The sequence below is a fragment of the Vipera berus genome (assembly GCF_964194415.1).
Source record: "Vipera berus genome assembly, chromosome: Z".
In the NCBI taxonomy this organism is placed as follows: Eukaryota; Metazoa; Chordata; class Lepidosauria; order Squamata; family Viperidae; genus Vipera; species Vipera berus.
The window spans coordinates 39,845,123-39,863,334 of record NC_138205.1 but is presented as its reverse complement, the minus strand read 5'-3'; the positions used below and the strand labels follow the sequence as shown (position 1 = coordinate 39,863,334).

Here is an 18,212-nt window from a genome sequence, read left to right as displayed (position 1 = left end):
GATTGTTCTGCTATGGGATGAAATTGGAAAAAAACATTCATGATCAAACATTCAAGTTCATTTTTGCATGTGCATTTTAACATATGTTAGTTTTAGAGTACATTCAGACATGTTGAACTGGTTTTGAAAATGATATCAATGATATAAATCTGAATTTGTTCGCCCTGGAAAAATATATCTCCTAAAGAAGTGGTTTCAGCAGAGAACTAGGAAGAATTTTTGTTTGTTGAATTGATTCAACATTGTTGAAACCTCTCTTCTCCTTTTACTGAGCACAAGCTTATGCTATGACTCACTTGATTGAAAGGATAAAAGCTGAATCTTTTTAGATTCTTTAACTGCAGATTCTCCAGCAAGGGTAGTAATGTAACTTAAAATACTCTTTTCAAAGATGAGACTTAAGTTATATATAGGCTTCCTGCTCTTTTCAAGCTGGTATCTCTTTTTGCCTTCATAACTGGCATACCAATCTACACACCAGCGGTCCCCGACCTTTTTGGCACCAGGGACCGGTTTCGTGGAAGACAATATTTCCACAGACTGAGGGGGGGGTAGGAGGAGCATTTAACCTAAACTCTGTGCATGTCAATTTCATTTGCCCGCCTCTCATCTCCATCTGTGAGACCGGGTTCCTAACAGACCATGGACCGGTACCGGTCCACGGCCCAGGGGTTGGGGACCCCTGCTAGATACTTAACACTAGCACAAACCTATACAGAAGCTGTATAGCTGCACTACATGGCCAGAAGCTGTTTATTTCCATTCTGTCCTATCTCCAGTCAATTTCATTTCATGTAGCTCTAGCTGGACCCTTTTAATTTATCTCCTCCATTTTTACTAGAAACTCTCCTGCATTTTTCCTCTATTAACTTTCCTAAGGTTTGATAGCAGACAGATTCCTTTTGAAGTTCTTAATAAAGAAGAAAAATTGAGAGACATTTTTACACAGTGATGTTCTTGCTTTCATTTGATTATAAAGCAATAAAGAGCTGATATGGTGATTTTGGTTGTTCACTCCAGTGTTTTACAGTCTCCTGGTTTCACAGGCTCCCAAAGGAAGGCAATAAGAAAGATTCCTCTTGCTGGGTTTTTTTCCCCAGTTCTTTTGCTATGGTCATGACTAAGGTAGAGTCCTATCTGTGAGAAATTGCTTTCTCCTGGGGGAAAAAGTCAGTTTCCCTGTCCACAAGTCTGGTGGAGCATTTATGCCTAGCACCCTGCTTCTTTCCCCAACTCCACTTGTTATTTTTTTTCCCTTTCAGTTCTATGTACCTGCCTCATGGCTTCACCCAGACAACTTTCTTACTGCTTCCTTTTCTCTCTCTTTCCACTAATTTCTATTTTGGAAGGCAATCAAAAGCAAAAAATATTAAACAAAAAAAATAACCCCCTATCTTTAACTATTGAAAAATTGTGTACACTAGCGCTTCTGTGACAAAACAGGTCACAGAGATCAACCCATTGTTCAAAGCTATTGTACACATGAGCATGTGCAGGAGGTAGTTTGTGTCAAGACAACAGAAGTCAACCACCATGTGGTTGATGCTGCCATCTTGACTTTTTTTTGACACCCCCAAGAATATCTCATTGGATGCAATAAGCACTTGAGAATTAAATCTATCATAAGGAAAGTGAGTTAGCAATATTCTGTATCACCCTTGAATTAGCCAGCCACTAATATAATAGTAGATTGAGGGCATATATTTGCTGCTTATGTAGCTCATGTGCTGTAGTATTTTTTTTAAAAAAAGATGTAAAGACTGACTGTGAACTTCAGAGCTAGTTATTATACAATGTGCTAAGTTATAATATGATTTGTAGTTTTGGCTTAGCATCTTATATAAATTGATACTCAATACAATTTACTGACTAGCAAATATATAGATGATTCAAGCATAGTAGCAAAAGCATAACTGGTTGACCTTTGCAATTTTTAGGATTTGAAACATTCATACTGAGTTCTCAGACTATGGAAAACATTCCCATTAATTTTGTACATATCCAGGTTATAGCTTCTCACAGTCTTGCAGCACATCCCCAGTCTAATTTAGTGCAATATATCATATTAATCTGTTTGCCTCATAGGGCAGTCAAAAGCTCCCTTTGAAGATTTATTGCTTGCTACCAGGTGAAATCATCACTTGCTAGATAGATTGCATGAATTCAGCATGCTGTGATAATTAATTGATGTGTGCATCTTTTGCAGGACTTTTATGATTATTGCTTGCTTTTGCTAACTTTCTAATGGTCTACCTATCACTAAATATTCCTTTTACCTTTTTAAGAGTATCACCCAGTTTGTCCTTGTCCTTAAGAACATATTAAGCCTTCAAAGCTACATGGCCTGGGTCCGGGCTATTTGAGGGAACACCTGCTGCCGGCATCAAACGCCCTTCGCCCAGTGCACTCCCACAGGGAGGGTCTGCTCAGGGTGCCGCCGGTGAGAGATTGCCGGCGGGTGACACCCAGGGATAGGGCCTTCTCTGTGGGAGCGCCTGCCCTCTGGAACCAGCTGCCGGTGGAGCTGAGGACTGCCCCCGACCTCCGATCATTCCGCCGGGGCCTGAAGACCTGGCTCTTTGAGCTCTCAGGCCCAGGCTGAGGAGAAATTTTTAATTCGGGTTTTAATGTATACAGGGTAATTTAATATCTTTTAATTGGTTTTTTAACTTTTGTATTGTGGATTTTTAATTCCCTGTAAACCGCCCTGAGTCCTCAGGGAATAGGGCGGTATATAAATGCAAATAAATAAAATAAATAAATAAATAAAGCTGAAGATTTTGACATCTGAAAATTTGTTTTCAATGAAAACAATCCATCACATGATCATTATCATTATTCTTGATATGTGGCTACCCTGGAAAGTATTTAGAAATTGCAAATGATGCAAAATGTGGCAGCCAGGCTACCTACCGTGCATGGATAAAAATTATATGATGCCTGCACTAAAACATATGCACTGGCTACTGATTTCCGGTTGGACACAGTTTAATAATTGGCATTCATTATTAAAGCACTAAACTGCTCTGGGCCAGATTATAGGTCTCTCTAACTATGAAACTGTCCTATTATTCAGATCAGTAGGAAGGACCCATTTGGAGATCTCTACTGCTGCTGCTAGAAGATGGGGAAGAGCATTCAAGAAAGATCTTTTGTGGAGAAATACAAAGATAGCCTTGAAAAAGATATTCAACAACTGTTACATTAGCACGATCTTAGTCCCGGAAGAGAGGAAACAATAAGCAAGAAACTCAAAACTACTGTTCTTGATTCCTTTTGTATCAAAAAGAAGCACAGAGAATCTCTTCCAGTCTTTCAAGATTCTGCTATTTAAAATAATGTTCCAATAGTTGTTGTGATAATTGTTTCTGACTTTAAATGGCTGATACCTATATTGCTCTCAGATTCTCAGTATACACTCCCTAAGGTTTGTCTCCTGACCCCTGAATGATATGGAAGATGATAAAAACACATGCAAAGATGATAATGTTCATTTAAACACATTTTTGTAATATCTTAAGTTATTATATTATTGAAGTAAATACTGAAGATAAAATTTATTATTTAAGGATGTCTGTATTAGTTTGAATTACATGCCTGTTGTATGAAGATTAACAATAGGAAAAGAGAAGTGGATTCTTTATTCCCTTCATGTTGCTATTGTTCACCAATGGAAACATACATTTATGTTTCCAATTACTCACTGGAGTGAGGATCTCATATTACTTGCAACTTTTGAATGAGTTGCTTACAGATATAGATGTTGTGGACAATTACAATAGAATATGGTAATCCTTTATGGAAACTGTTGCAAAAAAAAACCTGGGTGAAAAGCCATTATATCATATATTTGATGTTGTATTGCTTTCTTTTCTCCTTTTGCTATTTTATTTTACTTTTCTATTGATTTATTAACTAACACAAAATAATTTTAAAAGGCATCACTTTTACCAACGTTTGTAATTTGTTTTTAATGTTTGGTTTCGATTTTAGTTCTAATTATATCAATTTTGTTGTGTTTTATAGCTAATTTGTTATTACGCTTTTTGGATGATTTTTTTTTCATCTCACAGCCCACTTTTATGCTTTCGCCCTGACTTCTCATATACCCCAAACTGTATAATTAGCCCTTGAACTATATTCCTGAACACTCCCTAATGAAATCAGGGAAACAATTTCAAAAATTTATTTAAAACAGTAGAATTATTTTAGAAATGTTCAAAGGGTTTCATGATGTAACAGCTTGTGGAACATTTTAGGATGAGTTTCCCACTTAGACATTCTAAAATGAAGGATTGGAAAAACATCTGATAGATTTAGGTAATTTTGCCCAAACTACAGTACTTCCATACAGCTTCATTTTTACATAAGAATAATCTCTAACACTTGACAGTGCAAATGCTGATAATACTATGCCTATACAGAGATGGAAAGTATCCAGACCAAGCATGATGTGATGTGATCTCAGGGGATTGCAGAGGTTAATCCAGGCCCCAGGTATCTCATAGTCTGCAACATCATGACTTGATCCTCCCATCAACTATCCTTGGGCCATACTTGGCAGATGTAGCAAGAAAGTATATTATACTCCCCTCTTGGGTGTTTGCAATGGTATGTGAGAATGAACTTGGGAGATAGGAGGGAGAGCTGCAGACTAACCAGCATATAAAAGATATCTCCTCCTGGCATGGAATTTTTAAAAAGGGACCTTTCATAGCTTTCTTGAGAATAAAAGAAAGGGAGAAATACTGTCAATCTTGTTCATGTAACCTTATAATAAAAATAGAACTAGTATTTGTGTTTCTGTCTCTTGTCTGGAGTACCTTGCAGGAATAATAGTGCCTGCCATTAAATTCCCTTTCTAGTTATGAGCTGATTCAGTAGACGAACATCGAACATTGATTTATTTCCACCCCCCCCAGAAGTTATATGCTCAAAAGTGAACAGTTCAGTGTGTTTTTGTGTGCATAGGTCTGTACATGAATATAGAATGTTTTCTGCTCAAAAAACTCATCTCTAATAACATGGATTGTGTTGACCAGGAATGATGAGGATCATAATACAAAAACTGGATGAGATTAGGTTAGGAAAGCTGAGATTTTATATGGTACATAATCCATCCAGCTACACTCTCCCTTCCCAACCCACTCCTCAGACTGTGTACAATTGAAGAGTTTTAAAGATGTATTAAATCTGTGATATACCCATATGTTATACCCACATGGAGGTGGTGGCCCTGTGAGAGCTCTCTGCAATGAAATTTCATTTTAATGTATGCCAATTAGTGTACATTCAAAGTCACAATAGTTATTACTTCTATTCTATTCTATTCTATTCTATTCTATTCTATTCTATTCTATTCTATTCTATTCTATTCTATTCTATTCTATTCTATTCTATTCTATTCTATTCGTGGAAATTTCAGCTGTTTTTTAAGTGCCCATCAGTGCTTGCTGTATTTAAAAGCCAGGTTTATTACTAGAAATAAGTCTTCATTTAGAATTTGCAAGACCCAAAGAACTTTATTGGAAACCACAGAGAAAAGCAAAAGCAGGAACAAGTCAAATTGTTATATGATCTCCAACCACCAAGCACATGCTTAAGGAACTATTGCTATGTGAAACATTAAATTTCCATCTCTTGGTGATGGTAACTACCCATTGAAATCTGTGAATTGAGTATTTGTGTATAACATAGAGGGTGTTCTTCAAGGCTTCTTACCAGCAACTGCTTTGTCTATAGCAAAACAAGGAAGAAATAAACATTTATTAGACATAAATTATGTTAATAAATCAATTGTATTTTAAGGAAAGAACATTGTATACTGGGGCATCTTTCAGAAGTTAGATAAGATAAGATAATCTTTATTGTCATTTTTTTACTGTGTGCACAACAGCACACATCAAAAATGAAATTTAGTTGCCCGCTCTCAAAGTGAAATACATACATGACACACAACTAACCATACTATATACAATATACTGTATGTATAGACCCACACCTCTACATATACATAACAAATAAATAATAAATACTGTCCATCTTGAATATATAATGAAAGGAGGAAGCTTGAGAGTTCACAAGGTTAATGCGATATGGAATGAAACTATGGCTGAATCTGGATGGTCTGCTACGGATACCATGAAGCCTCCTCCCAGAAGGTAACAAGGAAAACAGGTTGTGAAGAGGATGTGTAGTGTCCCAGATAATACTACAGACCCTGCTCAAGCAACGCTTCTGTGCTATGTGCTGGATGGGAGGGAGGAAACTGCCAATGATCTTTTCGGCCATCCTCACCACTCTCTGCACCACCTTCCTGTCTGAAGCAGTGATGCTTCCAAATCAGACTTGTTTTTGTGTTTTTATTGTTTTTGTTCTGAAGCATGTCATGAAATTATCAGTGAACATGCAACTTTTCATGATATTTCCCAGCCTTTCTGTAGATAAGTCTGCCTCTATGCCACTGTAACTAGGGGATTGCAAGATATCTGTCATTTATCTCTGATTCTCACCAATTGCATGGACTCATGAACTTGTGCTTTTACCACATTACTTTATTGCACTTATAATTATTGGTTTTCAATACAAAATAAAGAAATGGCATTGAAACTGGTCCCAGATGGGAATATGATTTAATTTATCTTGAAAATGCCTAGTTTCTAAAACAGGTTTTTTTCAAACTTGGTAACTTTCAAAATTGCCCACACAGTGGCTTGAAAATTCTGAGTGAAAATTAAATCATCTCTTTTGGCAGTCATTCCCTTGAAAGTTGAAATGATAGTAGCAGTATAGGAAATGATAAGTATCTTGATACCTTCTCAGAGTTGTACACCACAACTCCCATTGTCCTTTGACATTAACCATCAGGCTTAAACTGATAGAAAGTGAAATCCAAAACATATGGAGGACAACAGATTGCCCATTTATACAGTGATGCAACAGCCTCTGTCTGCAGGATGTATATGATATTTTAGACATTATCAACTATATCAGGCTGATATGGTTGATAATGAAAAAGAAGTGGGTGATGGCACATAAGAAGTAAATGTGGACTAGGACTAAGTCAAGGGAGATGGAGATATTGACAAATAACAACTACTAGTTAGTCCAAGAAAGGTCCCCCACAAAACTGTCATATTCTAGTGAACATTTAGACTAAAAATATTTACAGTATCAGGATTTTAAAGAGCAAGAGATGACAGGTTGTATATTTTGAAACATAATCCATCACTCCTGATTTTATTCTATCATGGAACTCAAAATTGTATGAAGGAGAATTCACAAGTTGTAGGCCAGATCTGAATTTGATTACCTTTAGCAAAATGGCTGTCCATTATGTACTTGTCCAGCCCATATCTGATAAACTATATTAAAAATTGCTTTCCATAACTTTCCTTCCCTTAAAATAACAAAACCTTACCATACATTCCTGAGGCATTACCTGAAAAGCTGTATGGGAAAAAAAGAAAAAGAATGAATACTTACACTAAAAATCACAAAAGACAAATGGACAAACAAAAATAACCATTTTTCAAAAGCGAATTCAAGAGAATATGTAATCTTTATCAATTTAAGTACTAAAGGTTTAAAAATAGCTTAAAGCATTGTGCTTTTTAAAAACCAAACAAATAAACAAAGAAACAAATAAACCCTGTTCAGAATTAGCCTGACTGATAGGAAGCAAACACAAAGGGCTGTTAGGAGAATCAGAAGTATTCTTCCCCCATAATTAATTTTGCCCCACTTTCATCCCCATTGATGGCAACCTGTGGGTTCAACAATTTGACTAGCATTAAACCGCCATTCCATGCATCCTTGCAAAGCAATGATTCTCATAGCTTGCTGGAGAATTTTGAGAGTTGAAGTCCACACAGCTTAAAGTTGCCAAATCAAAAAAATACTGTTATAAACTGACCATATCATGCTTCATCCTTGGCAATGTTTGGTGGGAAGAGGAACAAAGCTAGGGGATCTATGGGTCGTTTCTTTAATTTGTTTCCAATGTGTAATAAGGGCAGCACTATTTTCCAGCCTTGTTATTTTGGCAAAATAAAGATTAATAATTCCATTTGCTCAAGGCAGCTAACTATACAGATGCAAAACAACATATATGGTATATAGACAGACAGACATGATACAACAACTCTAAAATGAAGGTGCTTAAAGATACTAACAGTAAAATGTTTGCATTTAGAAGCAACTTACTTAAAGTCCTGGCCATCCAAGAGCTGACGATAAGTCCCAATCTCTTGCTCCAGACGGCTTTTGATGTCCATCAACATCTTATAGTCATTGTTCTGTCTCTCCATGTCATTGCGAACGTCAACCAGCTGGACTTCTATGTTGCTGATCACACCTTGGATCTGGCACAGCTGGTTGCCATAGCGAGCTTCTGTGTCCGCTAAGGTGCCTTCCAGAGCAGTTTTCTGAGAAGGGGAAGGCATTGGTGAGAAGAAAAATTCAGTGCTTTCTGAAAAAATCTGTGGCATCAGTTTGAAAGAAATGTCAAACATTGTTTTGAAAACTGGGGCAAGATAAGCTTAAAGAAAAGTAATTATGTATAAAGTGGTAATGGTTATATTTGTTAATTTGCACTGAGCAGTAGAAGTCCAATAGATTAGAGGACTGCTGAAATCTGATACAGTATTTTTCAAAAGCATTGGTTAGATTGATTTGAACATTTATGCCATGAGGCTGCCTAATGTTGATGAAAAAAACCCTTTTTTCATCAACATTAAAAACACTTTTTTTTGTTCAATTCTGCCAACACTTTCTGGGCTGACACATATTTTCAGCCTTAATGCAGATTTCTTAAAAATTTATTGTATAGAATGTTGATTTCAGCTCCTGTCATTTATATATCATATTTACAGTTCAGTGAGTTATAGTCAGTGGTGGGATTCAGCTGGTTTGCACCATTTTGGCACAACCGGTAGCTAATTACTTGTTGCCCAGGCCCATTATGCACTTCTGGAAGCGGCATCCTCACAAAGAACCGGTTGTTCACATATTTGAATCCCACCACTGGTTATAGATCTAATTTATTATGCTTTTATTCAGTAGGCTGTGCTTAAATAATAGCTTAATAGAGTGATGAATTAAATATTTTACTGGTAACGTCTGTTTAGATCTATTGAAGATGACAGAAATTGAACCTCTGAGTGTTTAGTTGACATCTCTTTGCACTCCATATATGTGCGGGCGCATACATATACACACATTGCTCAAGGGTTCAAATTAAGTTACTTATTTCAAGATTCAGACATTGGACTTCATTCACTCCCACTGATCCACGTACCATACTAAGCTGGGATTGCAGCTCTATCTCCAAGCTCTGGAGAGTCCGTCTCAAGTCAGTAATTTCTGTCTTGCTGGTCTGAAGCTGTTCATTGTTGACGGCAACCTCTTTAGTCAGTTCTTCAGTCTATATATTTTTAAAGGGAAGATGACATTGGTAAGTCTGATTATGATTTGGACAGCCCAGTTGTCTCTTACCGAATTATTCTCTTGAAAGACCCCCCTGTCCCATTTAATTCTCTGCCCATTTTTCTATCTCACCTTGCTCGTAAACCAGGCCTCAGCATCCCTTCGGTTCTTGTCAGCCAGCAGTTCATACTGGTCTCTCATGTCTGCCAAGATCTTGGTCAGGTCAATGCCTGGAGCAGAATCAACTTCAACACTCACTTGGCCACCCACTTGGCCAGATAGAGTACTCATTTCCTTTAAAATGAGAAAAAGTCCAAACATTAATTGAGGATCTATTTGCATAGCAGCACTAAACTGCATTTAACTTTCTCCACATTTATACTTTTTGTTTCCTTTTTAATTTTTATATGACCCAATGAATGCCTAAAAAAGAAAAAAAAGATGGAAAAGCTTAACACCTCCTCTCACTATTTACGTATACCTTCATAGCCATTTATGAGCAGCAACCCTAACAGTTAAATTCAAAAAGCATACAGTAATCTAGTATTAGGCTAGAATTTCCATCTGATTATCTCTGATCATCAGCTTTGAAAGCTGAGCTGAACTGGAATTGGAGTGCTATAACATTTAGAGGGCTGCAGTTTTCTCACATCACATTTCCAAAGTGGTTAGAAAGCATGAATCTGATAGCAATGTCAAAATTAATTTCAAAGAAATATATCAACCCCAGAACTGAACAGCTTTCTGACAGAGTTACTTAATTGTACAACCAAATTCATCCTGCAGAAGAAGTGATTTCTCTATCTCTTTAATAGTTGAGAAATTGAAATTATCATATCCTACAAGCCATTCTGTATATATAAACCTGCAGAATGATTTGATTTTGAACAATTGATCTAATCCTGTAGGGACCATTCAATTGTTAGGCAAAATACAGGATGCTAGAAAGGTAGAATTTGTGGTGGCACAGTGGTTAGAATGCAGAACTGCAGGCTAATTCTGCTGACTGCTAACTACCAACAGTTTGGCATTTTGAGTCTCGCCAGCTCAAGGTTGACTCAGCCTTTCAGTCTTCCGAGGTTGGTAAAATGAGGACCCAGATTGTTGGGGGCAATATGCTGACTCTGTAAATCGCTTAGAGAGGGCTATAAAGCACTGTGAAGCAGTATATAAGTCTGAGTGCTATTGCAATTGCTATTGACAGAGAAAGCTAAGACTATCTGCTGATTTTAGATTCGGTGTATCATGTTGTCGTATTGACTATGCTGAAAATTCAGCCCCTGTTGCAGTTAGCTTTTGTACATAGAATGGAGACTGCATAATGCTTTTTAGTGATATCTTAAGAAGACTGATTGATGTTTATAGAATTTAAATTTGTTACATACAACTTCAGTCCTGCTCTTTGTAAATGGTTTTATTTTAATCATAACAAAATGAGTTTGCAGCCCAAGGAGCACTTGTCTCTTTCATTACCTCCTCATGATTCTTCTTGAGATAAGCCAGTTCTTCTTTCAAGCTTTCAATCTGCATCTCCAGGTCAGCTCTAGCTAAGGTCAGCTCATCCAATACTCGGCGTAGGCCATTAATATCAGCTTCCACACTCATGCGCAGGGCTTGCTCAGTCTCAAACCTAGTTAAAGAAAGAAATACCTTACTTTTCTTAGGCATAGTCTAAAATGTCACTGATTCTGTTTAATTTTGTTGAGCCGTTTCCTGATGTACAAAAGTTTACAATATTAGACTGGTTGATATGGAGGGGATAAAGATATCTGGACACAGAAGACTGACATTATGCTATTTGTGTGACTACTTCTTTTGTAACAAGTAACAGTGCTAAGTAAGAGATCACTCATCAATAGATTCCTTCTCCTATTCCCTTCCATAATTTGCAAATGGAAAATATACATTTCCCCCATTTTCGGGTCCATGAAAGGTTTACTTACTTGGTTTTAAAGTCATCAGCAGCCAATCTAGCATTATCAATCTGCAGGACCATTTTGTTATTTTCAATTGTTGCATCCAGGATCTGCAAGACAAGAAGTAACACAAGGTTGGAGTGAATTACTTTTAGTCATAATGTATCTTTAAAAAAAAACTACGTTGGCTTACACACACAGTTGATAGGGTGTATATATGTGTCTTTAAGTTTCTTGGAGTAAACTGTTTTTTTCTCTAAATTGATCCACTAGGAATCCATGTTGTATTTTCAGTTGCTTACCTGAAACAACATTGACCCAAAAAAGATTTGATTGGCTATTAATTCCTTTGGAATCAATGGGATTAAAGTTCTTTAAATTCCTTTATTTGTAAGGATATATTTCATGACTAAATATGGCTGTTTTGCCATAATACAATCATGGGATATAGTTTACATTATCCATACTCTATATCAGGGGTGTCAAACTCAATTTCATTGAGGGCCACATCAGCATTGCAGTTGCCCTCGGCGGGCTGGGTGGGTATGGCCAGGGTGGGCGTGGCCTACTGGGTGGGCGTGGCTAGAGTGCATATGGCCTACTGGGTGGGCATGGCCAGCTCTACATCGTTGGCATCAAGGGTGTCTATGGGGGCCTGGGCAGGAGTGGGACAGATCTGAGGGTCTCTGGCAGAAGGAGGGTCTCTGGGCCAGGGCCAAGGCAGCGGGGGCTGTTCCCTCACTGTTTCCAGGATGGCTTCGCGGGCCACATGAAACCACTTTGCGGGCCAGATCCGGCCCCCGGGCCTTGTGTTTGACATGTCTGCTCTATATAATACTCTATTGGTATTATAAATCAAACAGGAGCTATTTACTAGTTTGATTGGACTATGCAGATAACAAATTGATTCACCTGAAAAATTCAGTGTACACTCTCATCAGAGCATTGTAGACTGTATGTTGACATAAAGATATCACTTGCTCCTTGCAATGAGACATTTACAAAAGCTACAATGTAAATCCAGCATCACAAACATTAAAAGAAAAAGTGATAAAAAGAGCTTCTGCTTTGAAATTACTAGCTACATCTTAAAGAGACAAGCCCATTTCATGTGGTTAACGTCAAGTAGCAGCAGATATAGGATTAAGGAAATCAGCCAAAGATGTAGTGCTCCATCAGATATGGGTTTGTTTGTTTGTTTGTTTGTTTGTTTTAAATACATTTCTTGGATTTCTAATCCCGCCTTTTCCACAAAAGTCCAAGGCAGTTTACATGGGAATCTCCATTTTATTGCTTTTGCTGAGAGTGACTGACACAAGGGCACTGTGCTGAGGTGTAGTCTGGATTCCCAGGAAGGAGGAATTGCATTCCAGATGACAAAGAGGCAGAGAAGCTTAGATCAGGAGAAAGACAGTTAAGAAGGTGCCTCCCTAGCAATTCTTAGAGTATATGTATAATGATAGAAATAGTTGTTTTAGTTTGGCAAGATTCCTGTCTATAGGTGGGAAACAATAAAAGAAATTGCTCAGAAATAACTCTGCATGTCTTTCTTGGGTCTTGGGGCCTGACAATCACCTAGGAACTGAGTCTCTGGTCCTAGTCCAGCATCTTAGCTACTGTACCATAATCAATGTCAAACATTCACATTTGAGAATCTGTCCAACTTTACTGGTCACAGATAAATTTTGGCCTGGCTCTGCACTTTACAGGCTAACTTCCTTTGTGGCTCAGTTTCAACCTGTTTAAAGAACCAAATTCTTTAAAACTAACAGCCAACTTGGAAGTTGGTAATCATTAACTGCTAGGGTGCATTGATTTTTTCATAATAACTGTTTGTTTTTTATTTTTATTCTCTGTACTTTTAGGGCGTGTATGTGTTTCCTGTCCAAACAAACTGGGGGTTTAGTGATTCTGCTGTCAGAAAATAAACTTTGATTGTATGTGTATAGAAAAAAAAGGGTTTACTTAGTTACTGGTTTCTTGCCTTCTTTTTCCTCTTTAGCAAATGGCAGAAACAAAGACAAAGGTTTGCTGTGGTAACTGAATTGTTGAAAGGGAGGTCTCTGCTCAGATTCCAATTCAAGATATATAGGAGGCTTTTAGGAATATTAAGACAATGAAGGAAGGGAGGAGCTACAGAGATCTTTATCTCAAAGGGTTCCAAAGGAAAATGTTTGCACTCTGTCTTCAAGGATGGGGGCTTTATGCATCTTTGCAAAAGAGAAAAAAAACAATACAGAGCAAACAAGCACCTTGAACAAATACAGACACACATGTAATTATAATTTTTTTATTTATTTATTTTAATCCCATTTATATCCCGCCCTTCTCCGAAGACTCAGGGCGGCTTACAATCTAAAGCACAAATCAATGTGCTTAGCAATAGCCTTCATTCTATGTATATGCCTGCTTATTAGGGCTTTCGGGGGGGGGGGGCAAGTGGCATTATTACAAAGTCAGCTTATTGCCCCCAACAATCTGGGTCCTCATTTTACCTACCTCGGAAGGATGGAAGGCTGAGTCAACCTTGAGCCTGGTGGGACTCGAACCTGCACTAATTGCAGGCAGCTGATGTTACTTAAGGAGGCATTAGCCCACTGCTCCACCAAGGGTCTTTTAATTGGTATAATTTAAATAGACATAGGAAACATCTTGCTGAAATGGAGAAGACTGAGATCAGGTGCACTCCCTGCCAAGACGTACTAAAGGAGAGTCAAGAAAAATTAAGAGATCAACACGTGATCAAAAGAATCATCTTCACTTTTTTGACTCTCCAGTTATTACTCAACTTGAAAGCCTCTTTTTTTCTCTTCACAGATTTTCTTTTAATGTTTTAATGTTTAAAGTGGACCTGTATTAACAATACCCTTCAAATAAAGCATTGTCTTTGGACAATATTTCCAACATGATACTTTCAAGATGAGGGCTTTTCTCAGCCCCTTCAAATACAATCCCCTGTAAAGCAAAACATGGTATTCCTATTTCTTGGAGAAATAACTACGAGCAAGTTAGCACTACGTATGGGAGGGGTGGGTGGAAAGGAAGATGTGAAAAGATGGATTTTTTTTGGTCAATCTATTGGGTAAGTTGCTATTGAGAGATGTCATAAGCTTAAAATTTGGTGTGGCCTTCAGCTGATAGATGTGCACAATTTTGATATTAAAAAGGAACAGCACATGAGATGGTCTGTGGCTGGAGACAAATATAAGAAATAAACTAGGATGCATGGGCTCCAGATTGAAACACTTTTAAAACAGAGCTGGTGAAACTAATGGGACAGATGTAAATTATGACTTATTTATATCCCATTGATTCAGTGCAACCCAATGTACACAAGGTGACATGCAAATATCAACAGATTTTCTCAGAAATGCATTTCAGTCCATCCTCTCAGCACACAAGCATTATTGTATTTAAAGAGCACATAATGATGATTTTATCTGCAGAAATAGCGAGGAAGAGAAATAAATATGGTAATGTGAACAGCTTAGAAAATGCAGCAGTCCATCGTTTAGCTAACATGAGAGTCATGCTAATAGCCGAAAAGAGATGCTAAATCAAGAAACAAGGGATACCTCAATTCTCAACAGCACATAGATCTAAATTTGGAAATATAAAATCTTGTAGCTATGAGATATGTCTACCTTAGGCGTCGACTCCCCTCCGCCCCGTGCGTTCCCACAGAGAGGGCCTCCTCAGGGTGCCTCCAGTCAGAGAATGTCGACTGGTGGCCCCCAGGGGGAGGGCCTTCTCTGTGGGCGCTCCGGCTTTGTGGAACCAGCTGCCGGTTGAGCTCCGGATGGCACCGGATCTCCGCTCCTTCCGGCGCGGGTTAAAGACCCATTTATTTGAACAAGCTGGCCTGGCCTGATGGGGAATTACTTAGGGTTTTAATATTTATATATATATTTTATTGTTTTTATTGTGGGCAATAATTTAATTCTTTTTTAACTTTTGTACTTTTGTAGTTTTAAGATGCCCTGTTCACCGCCCTGAGTCCTTCGGGAGAAGGGCGGTATAAAAATTTAATTAAATAAATAAAATAAATAAATATTGTTTAATTAATTATTAAGCATTATTTGATAAATCAGTGGATCAAGCATTGCTCCGAATGACATCCTGATTAAAACAGATACAGCTAAACTATTGTCTATGCTATAAAAATCTGATTTTGATTCCTGTCTAATATTAGGTTAACTTTATTCAGTTTCTTTAAAGTGAACAATGCCAGAATTATGCTGTGCACATACAGCACTCTCTATCTACAACTTGGCAAAATGGACAGTAATTCTTAAATACAGGTAATCCTTGATGTCAAACTGTTCATTTAACCATGGTTCAAAGTTACAACAGTTTTGGAAAAAGTGCTTTTTGTACTGTATTTGCACTTATGAGCATGATATCACCTCCATGGTCACATGACCACAATTCTGATGCTTGGCAACCAGCTCGCATTTACAACTACTTGCAGCATCTTGTCCTCATGTGAATTGCAACTGGCAACCTTTTAAAAAAGTATTCATTGGGGAACCTAGATTTGCTTTATAACCAGTCTAAAAATGGACATAAAATCAAGTCTGGTCATGTGTGGACTTGACTCACACTGATTTGTGACTAAAATTCTAGTCCCAAGTCAAGGACCAATTGTATAACAAAAAGGAAGTAGAGGAACTTGAATGCTTCCTGGCTGATGTTGATGCTTTACAATGTACAGTGAGTAAAATGTTTTGCCAACCGTATCCTATGATTCAAGCTAAGGTGCTGTTACACTCTCTTCACAGAGGGGAACAGTGATTGTTAGGGATTTTTTTAAAATAAATTGATGGCTTATTTTCAGAGAGATACTGGAATTAAGGTTTGTCATATTAATGCCTCCATGCCATGTAAAACTTTCCTCTTTGTAATAATGCTTTTGTGTTTTTAAGCAAATGCAGAACAGCCAAATGTTCAGATGATTGCCTATTTCATCATGTTGACACTGCAAACCAGAAAAAAGTGCAGGAGATGAACCTATGGGGAATTTGTGACTGTTAATTGCTCATCTCTAATTCTGAATCAACATGGTCAATGGTGGGGCATGTTGGAAGTTGCAATTTAGTTTTCTCTGCAAAGCCAGAGACCTCTGCCATTTTAGGAACTTCAGAAATATGAGAAAATTTTCAAACACAGAGCAGACTAAGTTTACACTTTGTGCTAAGTCATGGTGCTCTGCCACATTTGGCAGAGTTGCACAACATGTAAAGCCATAATCCATGATGTACAAAGCAAAAATTGCATAATATATTAATCCAATGACGAAGAAACCTTTTTATAGTATAGCATGATCTGCAATGCTTGTCGCTGGCTGTCCAAAAACTGTTATTGCTAGAACCCACATATCACAATGGAAAAACCTTTCACAAGAAGTTGAAACATGAATACATCCCTCAGGATTCCAAGTCTGAAGTCCTACCTTGTCCCGGAGGTCTTCAATGGTCTTGTAGTATGGGCTGTAATCACGGGTCGCAGTCGGGCCCTGCTTCTGGTACCACTCTCGAATTTTAACCTCTAGTTCAGTATTTGCCTCCTCCAGGGCACGCACTTTGTCCAGGTAGTTTGCCAGGCGGTCATTCAAATTCTGCATAGTTATCTTTTCGTTTCCCGAAAGGAGGCCATCACTGACATTTAGGTTCCCGCCAAAGCCACCTCCAGCCCCACCAGCTCCACCAAAGCAACCACTCCCATAGCTAAAATTTCCACCACCATAGCCACTACCTAGGCCTCCTCCAAATCCAGGAGAAGCTAATCTAGCAGAAGAGACAGAGACACCATAGCCACCAGAACCCCCATGGATGCTTGGAGTTCTGAAGGAGGAACCACCACCAAAACCTCCACCACCAATGGTGGAAGAAGATTGCCTAAAGCTGTAGGTGTTCATGATGAAAGGATGTCTCAGACTAGCTCTTGCAACCAAGTGACACGCTTTATGCTCTGGAGACAGTGTGAGCAGTTCTCCCCTCTCCCTGTCTCTTTTATTCTGTACTGTTGTGGGAGTTGTCCATCTAATCTGCTGATATGTGAGCAGTTTGGAATGGACCAAACCCTTTGCCAGCATCTAATTGGTCAGTCAGAAAGAAATGGGCTGTTTCTTTTCCAAATATTTGCTTAGAAATACTTTCCTCCCCTCCCCTTGTCTGACAGTGTGTGTCCCCCCCCCTTCTTTTTAGAACAAAAGTTGTGATTCACAGTAGGTGGCTTTCTGCTCATAAGCAAGACATTGATAAATGCTAGGTGATCATTTACTTAAGCCTCAGTAAAACCTTGAGCACACATACCTGTCCTGACACACACTGGTTCTTTTGTGAAAGGGGTGGGGGTGGGTGGGGGAGTGAAACAACTTGGAACTGAAATCCAGCATTTGAGGCAGGTAAGATATTGAAACTGAGAGAAGGGTGAGAGCTAAAGAGTTCTTGCCCCCACCCCACTCCTGAAACATTCATCTTCTTGTCAAAGGGCTGTGAATATATACCTAGAATATCTCAGTTGCTCCTCATTGCTACAAAAACAGATTTATTTGAAAGAAGAACGTTAAAACCTATCTCTAATCATATGTATAAATATCTGTGTAAATCCTTAATATCTTAAGAGTGTTTTAGCTGGGGAAGGAAACTCTAGCATACAAGTGCTTCTTTTCTGCATGGAAAACAGGAAATTCTTGAGGGTATTTCCTCACATGGATGAGCACTTTCATGCATAGCCGAGCTTTGTGATTTCTCCTGTGTTGCATCTTAATGACTGAATTCAAGCCAAAGATTGTGTATCGTGTTTGTTCTTACACTACGTTGATGTAGAGAAAAAGTAGGAATCTAGGGTGAAGCTGTTCATTACCTA

At 38.2% G+C, this 18,212-nt stretch overlaps 1 protein-coding gene across 1 annotated transcript; it reads right to left on the bottom strand.

Moving 5' to 3' along the window:
- Positions 1 to 6,739: 6,739 nt before the first annotated feature.
- LOC308677538 (keratin, type I cytoskeletal 19-like) lies at positions 6,740 to 17,343 on the bottom strand. The gene is made up of 7 exons (XM_081344019.1): positions 16,795 to 17,343; positions 11,370 to 11,452; positions 10,900 to 11,056; positions 9,559 to 9,720; positions 9,299 to 9,424; positions 8,206 to 8,426; positions 6,740 to 7,449 (listed from the first exon to the last, which is right to left on the bottom strand). The coding sequence occupies exons 1-7, from the start codon at positions 17,257 to 17,259 to the stop codon at positions 7,401 to 7,403; spliced, it is 1,263 nt and encodes a 420-aa protein (XP_081200145.1). The 5' UTR covers positions 17,260 to 17,343; the 3' UTR covers positions 6,740 to 7,400.
- Positions 17,344 to 18,212: the final 869 nt, after the last annotated feature.